The sequence below is a fragment of the Bos mutus genome, chromosome X (genome assembly GCF_027580195.1).
Source record: "Bos mutus isolate GX-2022 chromosome X, NWIPB_WYAK_1.1, whole genome shotgun sequence".
Classification (NCBI taxonomy): Eukaryota; Metazoa; Chordata; class Mammalia; order Artiodactyla; family Bovidae; genus Bos; species Bos mutus.
In genome coordinates this window covers 124,965,086-124,987,379 of record NC_091646.1, presented here as the reverse complement: position 1 = coordinate 124,987,379, position 22,294 = coordinate 124,965,086, and the positions used below count along the sequence as shown (strand labels likewise).

General features: G+C 40.2%; 1 protein-coding gene across 5 annotated transcripts in view; it reads left to right on the top strand.

The window, feature by feature from the left end:
* The window catches only part of PHKA2 (phosphorylase kinase regulatory subunit alpha 2), a 95,393-nt gene that overhangs the window by 9,188 nt on the left and 63,911 nt on the right, over positions 1-22,294 (top strand). For all 5 annotated transcript variants that reach the window (XM_070365742.1, XM_070365741.1, XM_070365740.1 and 2 more), the window contains one exon: positions 19,487-19,645. In XM_070365742.1, the coding sequence (XP_070221843.1) occupies positions 19,487-19,645 (159 nt within the window). The remainder of the gene's footprint in view (positions 1-19,486; positions 19,646-22,294) is intronic.

Sequence of the window (22,294 nt, the reverse complement as noted above, 5' to 3'; positions counted from 1 at the left end):
CCACATTAAAAAAGGAAAAAAAGGCTTCAACTTTATCTGTAACACTTTATTTTTTAAAAAGAAAGGAATCTGGTATTATGGTGGAATGCTTTCCTTTGTTGGGTCTGAGTGGTGGGTATTGATTACATTGCTTTCCTATGTGTTTGAGATCTTATTATATTGTAAAAATTAAGGCTATATTAATAAACATAGTCTAGGAGTAGCGTAAGAGTCAATTTGGATTCCTTCTGTTCCCTCTTGCCCCACCAAAAAGTGAGAGAATGTACTGATGAGTTAGATCACCAGAATCTGTCTCGGCTCCATCCACTTCTGTGCCTCTCCACTGCCCCTGCCCTAGTCCAGGCCACCACCATCTCATACCTCGACTGCCCCTCTAGCCTCCCAATTGCTCCTTGCTTCCACTCTTGGCCCCTCGTCCCCGGGAGTAAGCATCCTTACATCAGGCACCAGATTGCACTACTCTCCTGCCTACATCCTTCCCATGGCTTTTATCACTCCTAGAATACAATGCAGTGTTCTTCCAAATATTGCAGTCTAGCTGTAGCCTAGCTCTCCAGGTTCTCTCACCACCAGAGGTGTGCTGGTAAAGGGTTAACCAGCTCAGCTGACTTGAAAACTTGGCTTCTTTATCAAGAGCCATACCAGGAGGGAGAAATGAGAGAAAACCACTCCCCATATGTTATGCCCAACAGCAAACTCTTGATCTTTCCTGATATATCTGGATACCACAGCTCATGTGGAGCCTTGAGTCAGGCACCCAGGAGTCTTTTTGACCCCTTCTTTTTTCCTTTCCGGCTTGTATCTACTTCATCACCAAGCTCAGCTGATTTTTTTCTCGATTCCATCAGCTGCTTCTGCTCCGCTTTGCCATCACCACCGTCCTCGGTAAGCCACCAGCCTTGCCATGCTCTATCCCTGTACTAGCTTCCCCACTTGTCTTCTCTCTGCAGCCACTCTCAGTCCCCTCCCAGCTTTTCTCCAGACTGCAGCCAAAGTGGTCGTCTTCAAAGCAGGTGTGCCCTCCTGCTGACCCTCACTCTGGGTAACATCTTAACCTCCCTTCTACCTCGGCTCCTCCGGGGAAGCCCTCCCTCCATGACACCGTCACAGCATGGCACACATCCCCTTTGCTGCACTTAACTGAGTGGGAATTTTACATCTACTTGTGTGACTTAAAATGAATGAATTCCCACTAGACTATAAAGTCCACTGCACAGGACCAAGGATTTCTTTTAACTACCATTTATTCTTAGCACTTAGCATGTGCGTGTGTGCTCAATCGTATCTGACTCTTTGTGACCCCATGGACTGCAGCCCTCTAGGCTCCTCTGTACATGGAATTTTTCACGCAAGAATACTGGTGTGGGTTGCCATGTTCTCCTCCAGGGGATCTTCCTGACCCAAGGGTCGAACCTGTGTCTCTTGCATTGACAGGTGAATTCTTTACCAGTGAGCCTCCAGGGAAGCCCCTTGGCCCTTAGTACCTGGCGGTTTGTAGAGATTTTAAAAACATTTGATTGAATGAATGAATGAATGAAATAAAATGCTTACCATGTAGTCTGTGTGCTGTAGTATGGGCAGTAGTATGTGCAGTTAATAAATGACTGCTGCTGTTATTATTTATCAGACCTCTACCATCCAAAGTTGCTGCAACCTGTCATCTGTTGTTCTTAGTTTCAGTTACTCTAGGAGGAATTTATTTAATAGTCACAATGGGAATGAGAATAGTGGTGGACCAGGGCATGCACAAGCATTCTGGGAAGCACTGAGTCGAAAAGGGGCAGAAGTGACACTTTTAGTCCATAGTCAGACTGATGCTTATCTGGTCTGTGTGTCAATTCGAGAAAAGAGCATAGATAACATTTTCCCCTTCTTGGTATTATCCCAGGCCCTGCCTTCTGCCATCTCCCACTTCAGTTCTCTTTAGGGGCAGCCAGGAGGAGGACTTTTGCTGTGCTCTTTTCAGGACAGCTTTTAAATATTTTACTGACAGATGAAAAACATTTGAGTACTTCAGTGAAAATCCTTGAACCTTCATTTACAAACAAAGGACTGTGTTTCCAGTTTTGCAGGGATCCAAAAGATCATCTACTGAGATCACCCAGTCTGCTTTTACAGTTGAAGAATTCCAGCCAAGGGAGTTGTTTTTCAGGTGCTCAGTCATATCCAACTCTTTGCAACCCCATATACTGCACCATGCCAGGCCTCCCTGTTCCTCACCATCTCTCAGAGCTTGCTGAAACTCATGTCCATTGAGTCAGTGATGCCATCCAACCATCTTGTCCTCTGTCATCCCCTTCTCCTGCCTTCAACCTTTCCCAGCATCAGGGTCGTTTCAAATGAGTCAGCTCTTCGCATCAGGTGGCCAAAATATTGAAGCTGCATCATCAGTCCTTCCAGTGAATATTCAGGGTTGATTTCCTTTAGGATTGACTGGTTGGATCTCTGCAGTCCAAGGGACTCTCAAGAGTCTTCTCCAACACCGCAGTTCAAAACCATCAATTCTTCATTATTCAGCCTTCTTTATAGTCCAACTGTCACATCCATACATGACCACTGGAAAAATCATAGCATTGACTATATGGACCTTTGTCGGCAAAGTAATCTGTCTGCTTTTTAATATGCCGTCTAGGTTTGTCATAGCTTTTCTTCCAAGGAGCAAGCGTCTTTTAAAGGAGTTGAAGGGACCTTTTCAAGGTCATCCTTTTTTCTGAGCTGACAGCCCCATGATAAGTACTCAGTCTTGTTGGAAACAGGCCAAAGAGTGGAGATAAATACTTAAGACACACCAGATTGCTGTGAATACCAAATTATGTTGCATTCCCTAATAGAGTGAAGTAAATATCACATCTGCCTCAAAATAATAGGTGAGGAGAACATAATTAATGTTCATAAAATTACATTTAGAGAAGTGGTTCTTAATCAGATGGGTTACAGACCCATTTGAGAATTTAATGATGGCTGAATATCTTCTGGGAAGAATGCTCACAAAAAAGTTCTAGGAAAAAAAAATTCCAGGAATCTCAAGGACCTCTAGCTTTGTGCCCTAACAAAGCCCATCTGTGGACTCCTGACCGACATGCTGGAGAGCCCAGAGGCAGAGGAGCGTGTGTGGTGCCACCATGCTCTCAACCCGTTTTGTTGTTTAGTTCCTCAGTCATGTCTGATTTTTTGTGACCCCATGGACTATTGCCCACCAGGCTCCTCTGTCCATTGGATTCTCCAGACAAGAATCCTGGAGTGGGTTGCCATTCCCTTCTCTAGGGGATCTTCCCGACCCAGGACTGGAACCCATGTCTCTTGTATTAGCAGGAGGATTCTTTACCACTGAGCCACCAGTGAAGCCTGAGCCTAATAGAATAAAGTCTTATTGAAAATAGCAAATAGAGACATTTGCAATTTTCCTGTTCAGGTGAAAGGGTGCTAGCGTGGCACCCAGTCATCCTTTGACACCTCTGATTTAGGTGTAGCCAGGAGGATTCTCACAGCCCTTGAGTTTGGATCTGTTCTGTAAGTTTCCACAACATGAGGCAAAGGACTAACACCTCAGGCTAAGGAATTTGCGAGAGAGGCAAAGAATTAAAATCTCCTTAAAGAGTAGTAAAGTAATTTACATATTTGATTGTAGCAAAGGGGCCCAGAATGGTTTCTGTGAATTTTGCAAGTTTGAAGATGCGTATTGGGTTCTGGAATGAAGCTAGAATGAAGTGGATTCCTGTAACCCTTGGCTTCCAACCCAGCTTGTTTGCCTATAAGCCACCATTCAGTCATAGGAGATGATAAAAATGCACCAGCCCAGGACAGCTTGCAGCTTGTGCATTATTTGTAAACCCAGAGGGTGAAATTTCATCAGCAATTTAGAAAAAGACATGATTTGAAAGTGAGAATTGCACACCTGTGATCTCCCTAGGTAAAACATGAGCCTGCTGCATGTCAGAGCTTAAGTTGTCAACATTATTTTCTGAAAGCCTGAGGTTTACATACCAAATTATGAAAAATCTACCTTTTAAACTGAAGAAAAAAATAAAGGTTACTCACATAACCAGTAGTCTCAATTATAGATGCGATCATTTTAGAACAAATGCTATTATAATTCCTACTTAAAACTCTCAAGCCCAAGGCATTGCCCTTCCCCATCCCCTTTAACGTTTCTAGCAGCAGTTGCTAGAACAAAATTCCCATACACTAAGTGAATTTAACCAGTTTTTGTAATAGAAATTCTCACATTCTGTTTGCCTTACTAGCATAGGGGTGATGGGGAAGGGTGGGAGGGACAAGTAATCATGTGTTTTCAACATTTATCCTGACTTCTTCTAAGTATTTTGTTTGAATCATTAAACAATATATTCCTCCCTTGGAACTGAGCAAGGTGGTAGCATGAACATAGCAATTCTTAATCCAAAGGAAAGAAGACCAAGGGTAGGAGTTAGCTTGGAGGCCTCTGACCTCTGTCCCTTGGAGCATAGGAAAGGAAGTTCCAGAAAGGCTTCGTGGAGGAGGGAGTATATGAAGGAGGGGTGTTTGCTAGAGGGCGTTACAGGTGGAAAGAAGAGTGTGTGCACAGGCACAGAAGTGCGAGAGCAGAGCACGTGAAGGAAATATAAATTCAGGTTTTCTGGGGGGCTAGGGAAGGCAGTATGGGTGGTGAGGCTAGATGCGAGAGGAAGAGCCAGCCCATGATGAGCCTTGTATGGGTGCCTGAGGGACTTTGATTTTATCATTGGGTTGGAGAATTCTTGTGTTTTGTTTTGTTTTTACTTTTTATTTTGTATTGGAGTATAAGCCAGCTAACAATGTTGTGAGAGTTTCAGGTGAACAGTGAAGGGACTCAGCCATATATATACATGTATCTATTCTCCCCCAAACTCCCCTCCCATCCAGACTGCCACATAACATTGAGCAGTTTCATGTGCTATACAGTAGGTCCTTGTTGTCCATTTTAATATAGCAGTGTATACAGGACCAGTGGTAAAGAATCTGCCTTTGACACAGGAGCCACAGGAAACTTGGGTTTGATTCCTGGGTCAGGAAGATCCTCTGGAGAAGGGCATGGCAACCCACTCCAGTATTCTTGCCTAGAGAATCCCATGGACAGAGGAGCCTGCCGGGCTACAGTCCTTGGGTTCACAAAGAGTCAAACACAGCTTAAGTGACTTAGCACGTTAGCACCGGCAACCATAAGTTCATTCTCAGAGTCTGTGAGTCTATTTTGTAAGTAAATTCTTTTATATCCTTTTTGGATTCCACATATAAAGGATATCCTTCTCTGACTTAACTTCCCTCAGTGTGACACTCTCTAGGTCCATCCATGTTGCTGCAAATGGCATTATTTCGTTCTTTTTAATGGCTGAGTAATATTCCATTGTATATATGTACCACATCTTCTTACCCATCCCCCTGCTGATGGACATTTAGGTTTCTTTCATGTCTTGGCTATTGTAAACAGTGCTGCAGTGAACACTGGAGTACACGTATCCTTTTGGATCATGTTTTTCTCTGGATACATGCTCAGGAGTGGGATTGCAAGGTCAATGGTAGCTCTATTCATACTGTTCTTCATAAGTGGCTGCACCAATTTAAATTCCCACCAACAGTGTAGGAGGGTTCTCTGTTCTCCACATCCTCTCCAGCATTTATTCTTTGTGGATTTTTTGATGATAGCCATTCTGGCTGGTGTGAGCTGATATCTCATTATAGTTTTGATTTGCATTTCTCTAATATTAGCTATGTTTAGCATCTTTTCATGTGCCTCTCGGCCATTTGTATATCCTCTTTGGAGAAATGTCTGTTTAGGTCTTCTGCCTGTTTTTTTTGATTGGGTTGTTTATTTTGATGCTATTAAGTGTCATGAGCTGTTTGCAAATTTTGGAGACTAATCCCTTTTAGGTCACATCATTTGCAAATACTTTCTTCCAATTTGTGGGTAGTCTTTTCATTTTTGTTTATTGTTTTCTTTGCTGTGCAAAAGCTTTTGAGTTTAGATATGTCCCATTTGTTTTTATTTCCATTATTCTAGGAGATGGCTTGAAAAAAGGTACTGCTATGATTTATGTCAAAGAGTATTCTGCCCATGTTTTCCTCTAGGAGTTTTAATGTGTCTGATTTCACATTTGGGTGTTTAATCCATTCTGAGCTTATTTTTGTGTGTGGTGTTAAAGAATGATCTAATTTCATTCTGTTTACATGTAGCTGCCCAGTTTTCCCAGCACCATTTGTTGAACATTGTGTAGTCTTGCCTCTTTGTCATATATTAATTAACCATAGGTGCATGGGTTTATATCTGGGTGTTCTTTCCTGTGGGTTGGAGAATTCTGAGAAGAGCAATGAAGTCTTGAGATTTTGGGTTTTTCTGTGACTTCCCTTTGTGGAGGATGGGTTGGAAGGAACTAGTACTAGAGGCAGAGAGAGCAGTAAGGAGCTACTCCGATTTTCTTTTAGGATGGAGGGATTGAAAGAAGGAGTCTGTCCTCTCTGTGCATTCATCTCTGTGCCCTCCAGCTAGAAATTGAACTGCATGCTAAATTAGATAGTTCGATGCTACCATCTAGCTTGTGTCTTGTGTATTTTGCCTTTATATTGCCTCAATCTTAGATTTCTTTAATGGCATCAAGTGTTTTTTTACAGTATCTAGTTCATCATGGCCATTTAATAAGAACTCATGGTCTTATCTGTCAGGATTCTTTCAGATGTAAGTGACACACCCACCTTAAATGGCCTTTAAGCACGAAAGAGAATTTATTGCTCAAATAACTGAAAAGTCCAAGGGACTGTTCTAGATTCAGGCATGGCTGGATTCAGGAGCTCAAATGATCGAGTTTATCTCTTTGCATTACTTGACCCCGTTTGACTCAGAGTGGCCTTTATTCTCTGCCAGGCTCTCCTAAGTGGTGGCAGAGGTGGTCCCTTGGCAGCTCCAGATTTATCCTTTCAGATTGGTGCCATCTGCAGAAAGAGCTTTTTCTATAATGGCCCCAGACAAAGTCCTGACTGAGAATGGCTCTCAGTTGGTCCAGCCTGGGTCATGTGCACATCCCTGAATTGTGCCTAGATTGGCCAGGCTGGGTCACATGTCCTTCCCTGCAGCCAGGGTCATGACCAGGGGGCAGGCAATAATGGAATCAGCACCTCCCCCCAAGAACCACACAGTCACAGCAGGGAAAATTATAGGCCATTACCAGAAAAAGGAGGAACAGGTACTGGACAGGCAGAGGCTACAGTGTTTCCGTTAGAACAGGAATAAGTATAGGGCTTGAGAGGACACGAACCCATGCCCTCCAATCTGCTTTGAACCTTCCTTTTTGTACAAAAGGAAACCACAGATCACAGAAGTTAAGTAATTTGCCCAAGATCACATAGCTAGACTGGCAGCACTGTTTTGCACTCCCACCAACAATGTCTGAGGATTCAAGTGGCTCTATGTCCCCGTCAACACTTAGTTTTGACATTATTTTTTTCTAATATTTTAGATTTTTATTTATTTACTGAAGTATACTTGATTTACAGTGTTGTGTTTCTGGTATAAGCAAAGTGATTGTTCTATACTTTTCCATTATGGTCTATCACAGGATGCTGCATATATTTCCTGTGCTACACAGCAGGACCTTGTCATTAATCTATTTTGTATATACCAGTTTGTATCTGCTAATCCCAAATTCCTAATTTATCCATCTTTATTTTCTTTCCCCTTTGGTAACCATAAATTAGTTTTCTATGTCTGTCAGTCTATTTCTGTTTTGTAAATAAGTTCATTTGTATCATGTTTCAGATTCCACATATAAGTGATACATGGTATTTATCTTTGTCTGACTGACTTCACTTAGTATGATAATCACTAGTTGCATCCGTGTTGCTGCAGAGGGCATTATTTCATTCTTTTTTAATGGCTGAGTAGTATTCCTGTGTGTGTTTATGTAGTGTGTGCGTGTGTATACCACATCTTCTTTATCCGTTCATCTAATGGTGGACATTGGGGTTGAGTTCATGTCTTGGCTATTGTAAATAATGTTGCTGTGAACATTAGGGTGCATGTACCTTTTCAAACTACAGTATTCTCTGGATATATGCTCAGGAATGGGATTACTGGATCATTTGGTAACTGTATTTCTACTTTTTAAATAATCTCCATATTGTTTGCTGTAGTGACTGCACCAGTCCACATTCCACCAACAGTGTAGGATAGTTCCCATTTCTCCACATCCTCTCCAGCATTTGTTGTTTGTAGACATTTTAGTTATGGCCATTCTGATTGGTGTGAGGTGATACCTCATCATAGTTTTAATTTTGCATTTCTCTAATAAGTAGCAATGTTGAGTATCTTTTCATGTGCCTATTGATCATCTGTATGTCTTCTTTGGAGAAATGTCTATTTAGGTCTTCTGCCCATTTTTTTATTGTGTTTAGTTTTTTGTTATTGAGTTGTATCAGCTGTTTTTATATTTTAGAAATTAAACTCTTGTTGATTGCATCATTTGCAAATATTGTCTCCCATTGCATTGGTTGTCTTTTGTTTATGTTTTCCTTTACTATGCAAAAGCTTTTAAGTTTGATATGGTTCTGTTTAGTTTTACTTTTATTTCTGTTACCTTGGGAGAGTGACCTAAGAAAACATTGCAACAATTTATGTCAGTGAATGTTTTGCCTATGTTCTCTTCTAGGAGTTTGATATCACATCTATGTTGAAGTCTTCAGGATATTTGAATGTATTTATTTTTTAAATTATTTTAATTGGAGGCTAATAACTTTACAATATTGTGGTGGTTTTTGCCATACATCGACAAGAATCAGCTATGAGTGCACGTGTGTCCCACCATTCTGAACCCCCCTCCCACCTCCCTCCCCACCCCATCTCTCTGGATTGTCCCAGAGCACCAGTTTTGAGTGCCCTGCTTCACACATCAAACTTGAACTGGTCATCTATTTTACATATGGTAATATACATGTTTCAGTGCTGTTCTCTCAAATCATCCCACCCTCGCCTTCTCCCACATACTCAAAAAATCTGTTCTTTACATCTGTGTCTCTCTTTGCTGTCTTGCATGTAGGGTCATCATTACTATCTTTCTAAATTCCATATATATGTGTTAATATACTGTATTGGTGTTTCTCTTTCTGGCTTACTTCACTCTGTATAATAGGCTCCAGTTTCATCCACCGTATTAGAACTGACTCAAATGTATTCTTTTTATAGCTGAGTAATATTCCATTGTGTATATGTGCCACAATTTCCTGATCCACTCATCTGCTGATGGACATCTGGGTTGCTTCCATGTCCTAGCTGTTGTAAACAGTGCTGCAATGAACATTGGGGTACACATGTCTCTTTCAATTCTGATTTCCTCAGTGTGTATGCCCAGCAGTGGGATTTCTGGGTCGTATGGCAGTTCTGTTTCCAATTTTTTAAGGAATCTCCACACTATTCTCCATAGTGGCTGTACTAGTTTGCATTCCCACCAACAGTGTAAGAGGGTTGCCTTTTCTCCACAGCCTCTCCAGCATTTATTGTTTGCAGACTTTCTGATAGCAGCTGTTCTGACCAGGATGAGATGGTACCTCATTGTGGTTTTGATTTGCATTTCTCTAATAATGAGTGATGTTGAGAATCTTTTCATGTGTTTGTTAGCCATCTGTATGGCTTCTTTGGAGAAATGTCTGTTTAGTTCTTTGGCCCATTTTTTGATTGGTTCATTTATTTTTCTGCTATTGAGCTGCATGAGCTGCTTGTATATTTTGGAGATTAATTCTTTGCTTTAATTCAGTTGCTTTGTTTGCTATTATTTTCGCCCATTCTGAAGGCTGCCTTTTCACCTTGCCTATAGTTCCCTTCCTTGTGCAAAAGCTTTTAAGTTTAATTAGGTCCCATTTGTTTATTTTTGCTTGTATTTCTATTACTCTGGGAGATGAGTCATAGAGGATCTTGCTGTGGTTTATGTCAGAGCATGTTCTGCCTGTGTTTTCTTCTAGGAGTTTTATAGTTTCTGGTCTTATGTTTAGATCTTTAATCCATTTTGAGTTTATTTTTGTGTATGGTGTTAGAAAGTGTTCTAGTTTCATTCTTTTATAGGTGGTTGACCAGTTTTTCCCAGCACCACTTGTTAAAGAGATTGTCTTTTCTCCATTGTATATTCTTGCCTCCTTTGTCAAAGTTAAGGTATCCATAGTTGTGTGGATTTATCTGTGGGCTTGTTATTTTGTGCCATTGATCTATATGTCTGTCTTTGTGCCAGTACCATACTGTCTGGATGACTGTAGCTTTGTAGTATAGTCTGAAGTCAGGCAGGTTGATTCCTCCAGTTCCATTCTTCTTTCTCAAGATTGTTTTGGCTATTCCAGGCTTTTGTGTTTCCATACAAATTGTGAAATTATTTTTTCTAGTTCTGTGAAAAATACCATTGGTAGCTTGATAGGGATTGTGTTGAATCTGTAGATTGCTTTGGGTATTATATTCATTTTCACTATATTGATTCTTCCAGTCCACAAACATGGTATATTTCTCCATCCATTTGTGTCATCTTTTATTTCTGTCATCAGTGTTTTATAGTTTTCTATATATGAAAAGTGAAAGTTGCTCAGTTGTGTCTGACTCAGGCCAAAGTACTGGAGTGGGTAGCCTTTTCCCTTTTCCAGGGGATCTTCCCAACCCAGGGATTGAACCCAAGTCTCCCACATTGCAGGCGGATTCTTTACCAGCTGAGCCATAAGGGAAGCCTAAGAATACTGGAGTGGGTAGCCTATCCCTTCTTCAGCAGATCTTCCCAACCTAGAAATCAAACCGGGGGTCTCCTGCATTGCAGGTGGATTCTTTATCAGCTGAGCTATGAGGGAAGGTCTTTTGTTTCTTTAGGTAAATTTACTCCTAAGTATTTTATTCTTTTTGTTGCAGTGGTGAATGGGATTATTTCCTTAATTTGTCTTTATGTTTTCTCATTGTTAGTGTATGGGAATGCAAAGGATTTCTGTGGATTAATTTTATATCCTACAACTTTACTATATTCATTGATTAGCTCTAGTAATTTTCTGGTGGTGTTTTTGAGTTTTCTATGTAGAGGATCGTGTCATCTGCAAACAGAGAGAGTTTTACTTCTTCTTATCCAGTCTGGATTCCTTTTATTTCTTTTTCTTCTCTGGTTGCTGTGGCTAGGACTTCGAAAACTATGTTGAATAGTAGTGGTGAGAGTGGGCACCCTTGTCTTTTTCCTGATTTTAGAAGACATGCTTTCAATTTTTCATCATTGAGGATAGTGTTTGCTGTGGGTTTGTTGAATATGGCTTTTGTTATGTTGAGGTATGTTCTTTCTATGCCTGCTTTCTGGAGAGTTTTTGTCATAAATGGGTGTTGAATTTTGTCAAAGGCTTTCTCTGCATCTATTGAGATAATCATATGGTTTTTAATCTTTCAATTTGTTAATATGGTGTATCACATTGGTTTTGTGAATATTGAAGAATCCTTGCATCCCTGGGATAAAGCCCACTTGGTCATGATATATTATCTTTTTATTTATTTATTTATTTTTTTTGATCTTGTAAATATGTTGTTGGATTCTGTTCTCTAGGATTTTGTTGAGGATTTTTACATCTAGGTTCATCAGTGATATTGGCCTGTAGTTTTCTTTTTTGTGGCATCTTTGTCTGGTTTTGGTATTAGGGTGATGGTGGCCTCATGGAATGAGTTTGGCAGTTTATCTTCCTCTGCAATTTTCTGGAAGAGTTTCAGTAGGATAGGTGTTAGGTCTTCTGTAAATTTTTGGTAGCATTCACCTGTGAAGCCATCTGGTCCTGGGCTTTTGTTTGTTGGAAGATTTTTTATTACAACTTTGATTTCTGTGGTTGTGATGGGTCTTTAAAAATTTCCTATTTCTTCCTGGTTCAGTTTCGGAAGATTATACTTCTCTAAGAATTTGTCCATTTCTTCCAAGTTGTCCATTTTATTGGCATATAATTGCTCATAGTAGTCTCTTATGATTTTTTGTATTTCTGTGTTGTCTATTGTGATTTCTCCATTTTCATTTCCAATTTTATTGATTTGATTCTTCTTCCTTTTTTTCTTGATGGGGCTAGCTAATGGTTTGTCTATTTTATCTTCTCAAAGAAACAGCTTTTAGTTTTGTTGATTTTTGTTGTAGTCTCCTTCGTTTCTTTTATTTCTGCTCTGATTTTTATGATTTCTTTCCTTCTAACTTTGGGGTTCTTCTTTTCTTCTTTTTCTAGTTGGTTTAGATGTAAAGTTAGGTTGTTTATTTGATGTTTCTTGAGGTGGGCTTGTATTGCTATGAATCTCCCTCTTAGCACTGCTTTTACTGAATCCCATAGGTTTTGGGTTGTCATGGTTTCATTTTCATTTGTCTCTATGCATATTTTGATTTCCTTTTTGGATTTATTCTGTGATCTGTTGGTGATCCAGAGCGTGTTGTTTAGCTTCCATATGTTTGTATTTTTAATAGTTTTTTTTTTCTTGTAGTTGACATCTAATCTTACCACACTGTGATCAGAAAAGATTCTTGAAATGACTTCAGTTTTTTTAATTTACCAAGGCTAGATTTATGGCCCAGGATGTGATCTGTCCTGGAGAATGTTTCGTGTGCACTTGGAAAAAAGGTGAATTCCGTTGTTTTGGGGTGAAATGCCCTATATATATGTCAAGTAGTTCTGATTGGTCCATTGTATTATTTAGAGCTTGTGTTTCCTTGCTAATTTTCTGTTTGGTTGATCTATCCATAAGTGTGAGTGGGGTATTAAAGTCCCCCACTATTGTGTTATTGTTAATTTACCCTTTCATACTTGTTAGCATTTGCCTTACATATTGAGGTGCTCCTATGTTGGGGCATATATATTTATAATTGTTATATCTTTTTCTTGGATTGATCCTTTGATCATTATGTAGCTTCCTTCTTTGCCTCTTGTCACAGTCTTTATTTCAAAGTCTATTTTCTGACATGAGTATTGCTACTCCTGCTTTCTTTTGGTCCCCATTTGCATGAAATATCTTTTTCCAGCTCTTCACTTTCAGTCTGTATGTGTCCTAAGGTTTGAGGTGGGTCTCTTGTAGACAGCATATATAGGGGTCTTATTTTTATATCCATTTGGCCAGTCTTTGTCTTTTGGTTGGAGCATTTAACCCATTCACATTTAAGGTAATTGTTGATAAATATGATCCCATTACCATTTACTTTGTTGTTTTGGGTTTGTTTTTATAAACCTTTACTGTGTTTCCTGTCTAGAGAAGATCCTTTAGCATTTGTTGAAGAGCTGATTTGGTGGTGCTGAATTCTCTCAGTTTTTGCTTGTCTGTAAAGCTTTTGATTTATCCTTTATATCTGAATGAGAGCCTTGCTGGGTAGAGTAATCTTGGTTGTAGGTTTTTATCTTTCATCACTTTAAGTATGTCCTGCCATTCCCTTCTGGCCTGAAGAGTTTCTATTGAAAGATCAGCTATTATCATTATGGGGATCCCCTTGTGTGTTTTGTTGCTTTTCCCTTGCTGCTTTTAATATTTGCTCTTTCTGTTTGATCTTTGTTAGTTTGATTAATATGTGTCTTGGGTTGTTTCGCCTTAGGTTTATCCTGTTTGGGACTCTGAGTTTCTTGGACTTGGGTGGCTATTTCCTTCCCCATATTAGGGAAGTTTTTGTTGAAGTCTTTAGGACATTTGAATTTATTTTTGTATATTGTCTGAGGGAGTGTTCTAGGTTCATTGCTTTACATGTGGCTGTCTAGGTTTCCTAGCACCATTTGCTGATGAGACTGTTTTTCTGCATTGTATATGCTTGCCTACTTTGCCGAAGATGAATTGATTGTAGGTATGGGGGTTTATTTCTGGGCTCTCTATTCTGTTCCACTGATCTATATGTCTGTTTCTGTGCCAGTACCATGCTCTTTTGATTACTGTAGGCTTGTAGTATTGTCTAAAGTCTGGAAGAGTTGTGCCTCCAGCTTTGTCCTTTTTCCTCAGGCTTGCTTTGGCAATTCTGGGTCTTCTCTGGTTCTGCATAAGTTTTAGGAGTATTTTTTCTAGTTCTGTGACAGATGTCCTGGGTAATTTGATAGAGATCACATAGGCTCTACATTTAATCTGTAGATTGCTTTGGGTAGTATGACCATTTAATGATATTCTTCTAATCCAATAACATGTGATATCTTTCCATGTATTTAAATCATCTTCCATTTCCTTTATCAATGTTTTCTAGTTCTCAGCATGTAAATTTTTCACCTCTTTGGTTAGGTTTATTGCTAGGTATTTTTTTTTGTGATTTTAAGAGAGATTGTTTTTTACTTTCCATTTGTGATATTTCATTGTTAATGTAAAGAAATGCAACATATTTCTGTATGTTAATCTTGTATCCTGCTATCTTGCTGAAATTGTTTATTCTGGTAGTTTTTGTGTGGAGTCTTAAGGGTTATATATATATGTGTGTGTCTGTGTGTGTATATATATATATATAATCATGTCATCTGCATATAATGACAATTTTACCTCTTCTCTTCCAATTTGGATGTTTTTAGTTCTCTTTCTTGTCTGATTTCTGTGGCTAGGATTTCCAGTACTATGTTGAATAGAGTGGGCATGCTTGTCTTTTACCAGATTTTAACAAGGCTTTCAGCTTTTCACCATTATTATGTTGGCTTTGGGCTTGTCATCAATAGCTTTTATTATGTTGAGATATGTTCCCTCCATATCCACTTTGGTAAGAGTGTTTAACTTGAATGGCTGTTGAATTTTGTCAAATGCTTTTTTGGCATCTATTGAGATGATCATGCGGTTTGACATTATTTTCTTTTTTCTTTTAGCCATTCAGTAGATATGTAGTGGTATCTCACAGTTGTTTTAATTTGCATTTCCTTAATAGCTAATGTTGGCCTTCTTTTTATTTGTTTCTTTCATTTATTTATCTATATATATTCTTTCAGAGAAAGCAATGGCACCCCACTCCAGTACTCTTGCCTGGAAAATCTGGTAGGCTGCAGTCCATGGGGTCGCTAAGAGTTGGACATGACTGAGCAACTTTACTTTTACTTTTCACTTTCATGCATTGGAGAAGGAAATGGCAACCCACTCCAGTGTTCTTGCATGGAGAATCCCAGGGATGGGGGAGCCTGGTGGGCTGCCGTCTATGGGGTCGCATAGAGTCAGACACGACTGAAGCGACTTAGCAGCAGCAGCAGCATATATTCTTTGGTGAAGTGTCTGTTCAAGGTTTTTTTTAAAACAAGTTTTTCAATATTTGTTTTCTTACTATTGAGTTTTGACTGTTCTTCCCCCCCCCCTTTTTTTTTTTTTGAGAGAGAGTTCTTTCTATATTCTATATTGTTGAGTAAGTGACATGCAAATAGTTTCTCCCAGTCTATAGCTTGTCTTTTTATCTCTTAAATGTCTTTCACAGAGCAAAAGTTTTTAATTTTGAAAGAGTTCAGCTTATCAACTTTTCTTCTATACATGGTACTTTTGGTATCATGGCTTGTTCTACCTAATTCTAAGTCCTGAAGGTTTTTCTTCTGTGTTTTTCTTTTAAAGTTTAATAAATGTACATTTTACATTTAGATCTGTGATCCACTTTGAGTTAACTTTGTGTAAGAGGTGAGATTGAAACTGAGATTCATTTTCTCGCATGTGGATGTTTAAATGTTCCAATATACTTTGTGTTTAGACATTTGTCATATTTGTGTGGATCGACTTCCAGTCTCTGTTCTGTCCTAGTCACTATGTGTGTATCCCTTTGCCTCTTGTCTAGGTACATACACATGTCGGATTATTATGTCTTCAGAGTGAACTGACTCTTTCATTATTATGTAACATCCCTTTATATCCCTGGTCATTTTCTTTGCTGTAATGTCTGCTTTATCTGACATTAACATCTCAATTCTTTCCCCCTCTTCTAGCTACTCTAAAGAGTGAAGTGAAGTGAAAGTTACTCAGTCGTGTCTGACTCTTTGTAACCCCATGGACTATATAGACCATGGAATTCTCCAGGCCAGAATACTGGTGTAGATAGCCTTTCTCTTTCTCCAGAGGATCTTCCCAACCCAGGGGTCAAACCCAGGTCTCCCGCATTGCAGGTGGATTCTTTACCAGCTGAGCCACAAGGGAAACCCCAAACCCTAGAGAGTAGGGTTTCAGTTTATTACTTTAACACTTTTTCATAAGTCCAAAAGCCAAAGGCCAGTAATTTATTACCATATTAATCTCTAAGCACTTTAGATTCAGTAATTGGTGGGCTGCGGAAGACAGAAGAGTTACCTGTGCTTCACAGCTGGCAGATGAGGTTATCAAGACAGCATAGTTGTTCAGTTATTCACATAATGATTGTTCATTTATTTGCTTCTCATCTCTGGGAGAGGCTTCTCCACATCTCTATGTTGAACTTAGGAATGGTCGTGTGACTTGCATTCATCACTGAGATGAGAGAGGAAGTGGTATGTGTCAGTTCTGGTGAGCACCTGTAAGAGGCAGCTCATGGTTTACTGTGTCTGTCTTCTCTGGTATGAGATGGGCAGTGTTGTGGGGGTTAGCTTGGTTCCTAGTGGCAAGATAGCACAGAGCAGAACCACAACTGAACATGGATGGACACAAGGCTTGGATGAGAAATACAAGCCACCAACATTTTATTCTTGTCTGTGACTGCAGTATAGGGGGTCAAGGCCTGGGCCCAATCCATTCTAGGCCTCAAGGCCCTTCCTTTTTTTTCTTCTTTGATAAATAGGAGTTAGGAACAGCACTTCCCCTAAATAGAAATGAAAATATGTTGGAGAGGGGCCTACAAATGACTGGATTTGAAAGACAAGCTGTCCACTTGTTCGCCCTTTGCTTTTGCTGAAAGCACAGTTTATGTTTGGCTCATCTGTGTTGGTCCACCTGTTCTACAGTTAAGGGATGTCATTGTCAGTTGTCCTGCAGGAGGAGAGCTAAGTCTCAGCACAGGTTTGTGCTGCTGCACTGGGACACTACCATTGACTCTTTGCAGCTCTCCTCGTAGCTTCTCCCTCCTCTTACTGAAGAGTGCTCCCATTCTTGACCATTCTGCCCACATGACCTAATTATCTCCCAAAGGCCCCACTTGCAAATACTGTCACACTGGGAATTAAATTTCAACATATTAATCTTGGGGAGACCAGGCTTTCAGTTCCTACTAGTACTCCTTTTGATGAGTGCAGCAGTACCCTAATGTAACATGGCTTATATATGCAGTTTTGAATGTGGGGATCCCCTGCAACACCCCAACTGCTTCTCTGTAGTGGAATGAGGCTCAGACAGTGTAGCTCCACTTCAACAGTTAAACTCAAGAATCAGAGGTGACTTTCAGGTAACAGGACAGTGACATTTCATAATCCAAACCACACTTGGCACTCTGTGTAGGCGGTCGCTGCTGTGTCACTGGAAAGCTGTTTGTCTCAGGATTGACTCATGGTTGATAAGAACGCCAGGGAGGGGCCGAGTTCTTTCTCTGATCTCCTGATGGCCCCAGAACAGATAAAGATGCTTATGATATACCTTGTTTGTGCCAGTAATTTTTTAAAAAAGAACTCCAGGAGTCCACTATTGGGAAAAGACTTGTACCTTCCTTCAGCCATTCCTACAGTTCACTTCTGATTGATTTTTGTTTTTTTGGTTTTTTTTTTGGTTGATTTTTTATATCATTGGTTTATAGTTGTTGACTGTAGAACAATTTCAATACATGGAATGCTGCTTCCCCTAAAGGAGTACCAGTTGTATTTTAGATGTTTTTGAAGAGGGCATAGATTAGTTAAAGGAGAAAGTCAAATATTTAATTCCTTAGGTGGGACTATCTGAAACTATGCCGATATTTTTTTTACCTAGTTACCTTGGCATTCACTTTGAAAATACTCAACAGAGTTGTTTTTTTTCTTGCTTTTTTTGATTTCATTTGTTTTGATTTTGGCTGTGCTGGGTCTTCGTTGCAGCACAAGGCTCTTTGTTGCACCACATGGGCATTTTTTCCTAGTTGCAGAATGACTGGGCTTCTCTGGTTATAGTGCACGGGCTTCTCTTGTTGCGGAGTACAGGCTCTAGAGCACAAGAACTTCTCTGGTTGTGGCGTGCAGAATTAATTGTCCTGTGGGCATGTGGGATCTGGTTCCCTGACCAGGGATCAAACCTGCATCCCCTGCGTTGGAAGGCAGATTCTTAACCACTGGCCCACCAGGGAAGTCCCCCAACAGGGTTTTTTAATGAGCCCTTTTGTAAATAATTTAGTACTCTTTTGAGTAATATTTTAAGCTGGCAAGGTTTTGATTGCTATGATGTATTTTATTAGATACATATTTCTTTGCATAATTTCAGGAAAAGTCAACAGATGCTTTATATTTATGTGACTCTTCTCCTATCTTATCAATTTTATTTCTAGGCACAGAGTTTATTAGGACTAGATTCTTAAAAAAATAGCTTTCTTGAGATATAATTTCCTTACCATACAATTTATCTAGCATGTATGGTTTAATGGTTTTTTTTTTTAACATACTCAGAGTTGTACATCATCACCACAGTCAATTTTAGAACATTTTCATCACCCCCCAAAAGGAAAAAAACCTGTTAGCAGTCACTCACTCACTCCCTATTTCCTCCCACTCAATCCTACCTGCAGCCCTAGACAACTACTCATCTACTTTCTATCTCTCTAGATTTTCTATTCTGGACATTCTGTACAATTGAAATTGTACAGTATGTAGGCTTTTGTAACTGGCTTCTTTTACTTAGCATAATATTTTCAAGATTCATCCATGCTGTAGCCTGTATTAGTACTTCATTCCTTTTTATTCCTGGATATTTCAGGAATATTGTTTCAGGAATAATATTGTTTGGACCATGTTTTGTTTATCCATTCATCAGTTGATGGACATTTGGGTTGTTTCCTCTTTGGGGCTATTATGAATAATGCTGTTATGAACATTTGTGTATACTTGTTTTGTGAAGGTCTGGCTTTTTAGTGACTCAGCTGTCCTTTTACATACTGGTGATATCATAGCTCCATAGGACCCCCCGATGGCCTCTTGTTCAGCGCCTCCTTTTTAAGGCAGGCAGTTTCCCCAGGCACACACAGCTGGAGTGGTGGAGTGGGGCTCCTTGTTCTCATGTTCAGTGCTTTACCAATTGGAGTGGAAACACAACAGGAGAGGAAGAATTAATTCCATACTGCACAGGTTTGTAAAAAGCCTTGTAGGCTTTTCTGTTTGCTGTTTCTTCTGTTTGTTACTTACAACAGTATGGTCTCATCTGAAAGCAAAACAACAAGTACTACAAGTTAAAAGTTGCCTTAGAGATATTTTTTAGTCTAATATCCTCATTATGCAGAAAACCAAAACCTAGAAAAGTGATGTCACTGCTCACCCAAGATCACACTGTGGTAGCAGGGCAAGGATTGGAACTCTGGGCTCTTCACTTCTCGTCCCAGTCCTCATTGTGCCCCGCTTAGGGTGAGCGTTCCTGGCCCAGGTGCTGGGTGAAAGGTGGTGCTCTCATTTCGTGTCTCCTCTCTGATAGAATCCCATCACGGGGCTGATGTCAGCCAGTCATGAGCAGAAGGACGCCTGGGTACGGGATAACATCTACAGCATCCTGGCCGTGTGGGGCCTGGGCATGGCCTACCGCAAGAACGCCGACCGCGACGAGGACAAGGCCAAGGCCTACGAGCTGGAGCAGGTAAGGCTGACTGGCAGCTCTGGCCTGGCGCTCAGCACCTTTTCCTTGGACTGAAAAGCCTACAAGGAAGTAACTGTGTGCAAAACAGCCTGGTGCAGGTGCCGCCTCCGTTTCTGTTGTAGGATATTTGGGGGAGGCACTCTGGTCTCTTAACCTCTCATGTCTCTCCTTTTGAGATTTTTTTTTTTCCCTCCATAAAAAAACAACAATCACACTGAGTAGATATCCAAATTTCTAACTAGCTACATTTCTCTCACACATGCTCTGTCAGTTTTATACATACTCACGTATGAGATGTCATTATAAACTAACCTGAATGTTTTTAAAGCAGCACACTAGAACTCCACATTTCAAAATGCATGCTCTGTGGAGTCCTCATGTTGAAAGGATATTTATTCAAACAGTGTTGCCACTACTTAAAACAGTTTTGCAAAATGCCTTTCTAGTTTGAATCATTCCAAAGCAGTCTTATTAATTTGCAATACCCTTTAATTTTGAACCACACTGATATTGTCCAGTTTTCATACCCATGTTATCATATGGCACAATGAAATCCTTTATTGTTTTCCAAAATCAGAAACCAACATACCTACCAAAGCAAAGACTTGCCGTCAGTAAGTATGTAAGAAGATAATCTACCCCTGAGCGTGGAGGTATTTTCAGAGTGTTCCCAGTAACAGCCTTGAAGTAAGGAGTGAAGGAAAGTTACATGGCTCAAAATAGCCTGGAGTTAAAACTCCCCTCCCGGTCCTCCCCACCATTCTATGCAAAATAAAGAACACTCTCACTGGAAGAAAACAAATGGACATTAAGGTTGATAACACCCAGCTCCCAGCTGGTCCAGCCTCTGGCGATCTCCAGAATTCCTTGCCCCAGCCATTTAAGAGATAATTACTCCGAACAACCTTGGAGAAGAACAGGCCCCCTTAAGACAGTAGATTTCCACATATATGCCTATATATACTTATTCTCTTCTTGGGTTAGGGCAGCAGGTCACTAATCTGACTGCTGCCCCTTCTCTCCTCATTAAAAGGTGATCTGTTCCTTAAAGTGCCGGTCTCGTTCTCTTTGGGATTTGTCTTTGATTTGCACACTGCTTATTGGCCCACACAGCCAGTGGGTCATCAGATCCAGGTAGAATTCTTGTGGCCCAATCGTAAACAAAGTGGGCCTGAGTGTCAGGCAGCCTTGTCAGCAGTAGGGAAGCTAAAAGAGGAAGCCTGTCTGTGCGAGCAGGGAAAGGACCATTTGAATTTGACTAGACGTGCTAAGTATGAGGTGATGAAATCACCTAGTCTTGGAGCTAAGGGGTAGTATTTAAAATGCATACAGCAAGCATTGAATGCTCCTCCAAGAACTTGGATGGCAGTTACATAAGTGAATCATTCATTTAACAGTGTAATAATTTGATATTCATGTTCTCCAAATTTTCTGCACACACACACACACACACACACACACACACACACCCACCCCCCACTACCTCTCTACTGTAAGCAATTTCTGATCTGGGTTAGAGTTGACTAGATTTGCTGCTCTATGACTGACAATAGAGAGGCACAAACAGACCACATTATTTGATTTGTTGAGTGTGGTTAATAACTGCAGCAGACATCTCCCTTGATTATGGAAAATAACACTGGATCTTCCAATGATCCTCGACATGGATACTATTCCACTTGGGGCTCAGGCAGTACAGCTGCTCATTGTGTGAGACTGTCCCATGCATTGCAGCACACGTAGCATCCTTAGTCCTTACTTACTAAATGCCTATAGCTCCCATCCCCATCAGAGTGACAATAAAAATGCCTCCACCCCCACATTTCTAAATGCTCCCCCTCCCCCAGGGGATGCTAATGTCACCCCCAGTTGGGAACCACTGGGTCTCTTCACAATGGAAAATAACCTTATTTGAGGGGAAGTCAATTGGCAAATGTTTATGCTTCACACTGTAGGAAATATTAATTTTGACAGTGTTAATTATACCTTTTAATGAGGTAATATTTTCTGCATCAAGAGAGTTTCTGACATAAAGTGAGATTATACTCTAGAATCCTAGGATTTTAGAGAATGAAGAATCTGAAAGGTGATCCATTTCAGACTTTTCTCCCATAATTATCTTTGGTGGTCTTAGCCTGCAAACCATGTTGATTATGTAAGAGAGGAGATGCTAATAGCCCTGGGAGGGAAGTTCTTTCAGCCAGCCTACTTTGACCTAAAAATACCCCATTCTCTAGCCACTTGAGAAGTCGTTTTCTCGTGGATTTAATAGGACGTATGAGGACCATCTTTCAGCGGGCCTGAACTGTGGAGGAAAAGAGTGGCAATATAATGTATTGACAAGGAGCTCAAACTCCGGAGTCAGAGGGCCTGGGCTGTGTCCTGCTCCACCCCTCACCAGCTGAGAGACTTGAGCAGTGTTGATTCATCAGCCTCATGTTCCTCATTGTAAAGTGGGGAAATAATAACACCCACCTCAAAAGGGCGTTGCAAGAATTAGTGGGAATCTAAGTAAAGTGTTTTGTACAATACCGGAACAGAATGTATAATTATCATGTTATTATTGTTTATAATAATAATTATTGTTATACGATATTTCTCCTTCTCTGTATGACTTACTTCAATCAGTATGACACTCTCTAGGTCCAT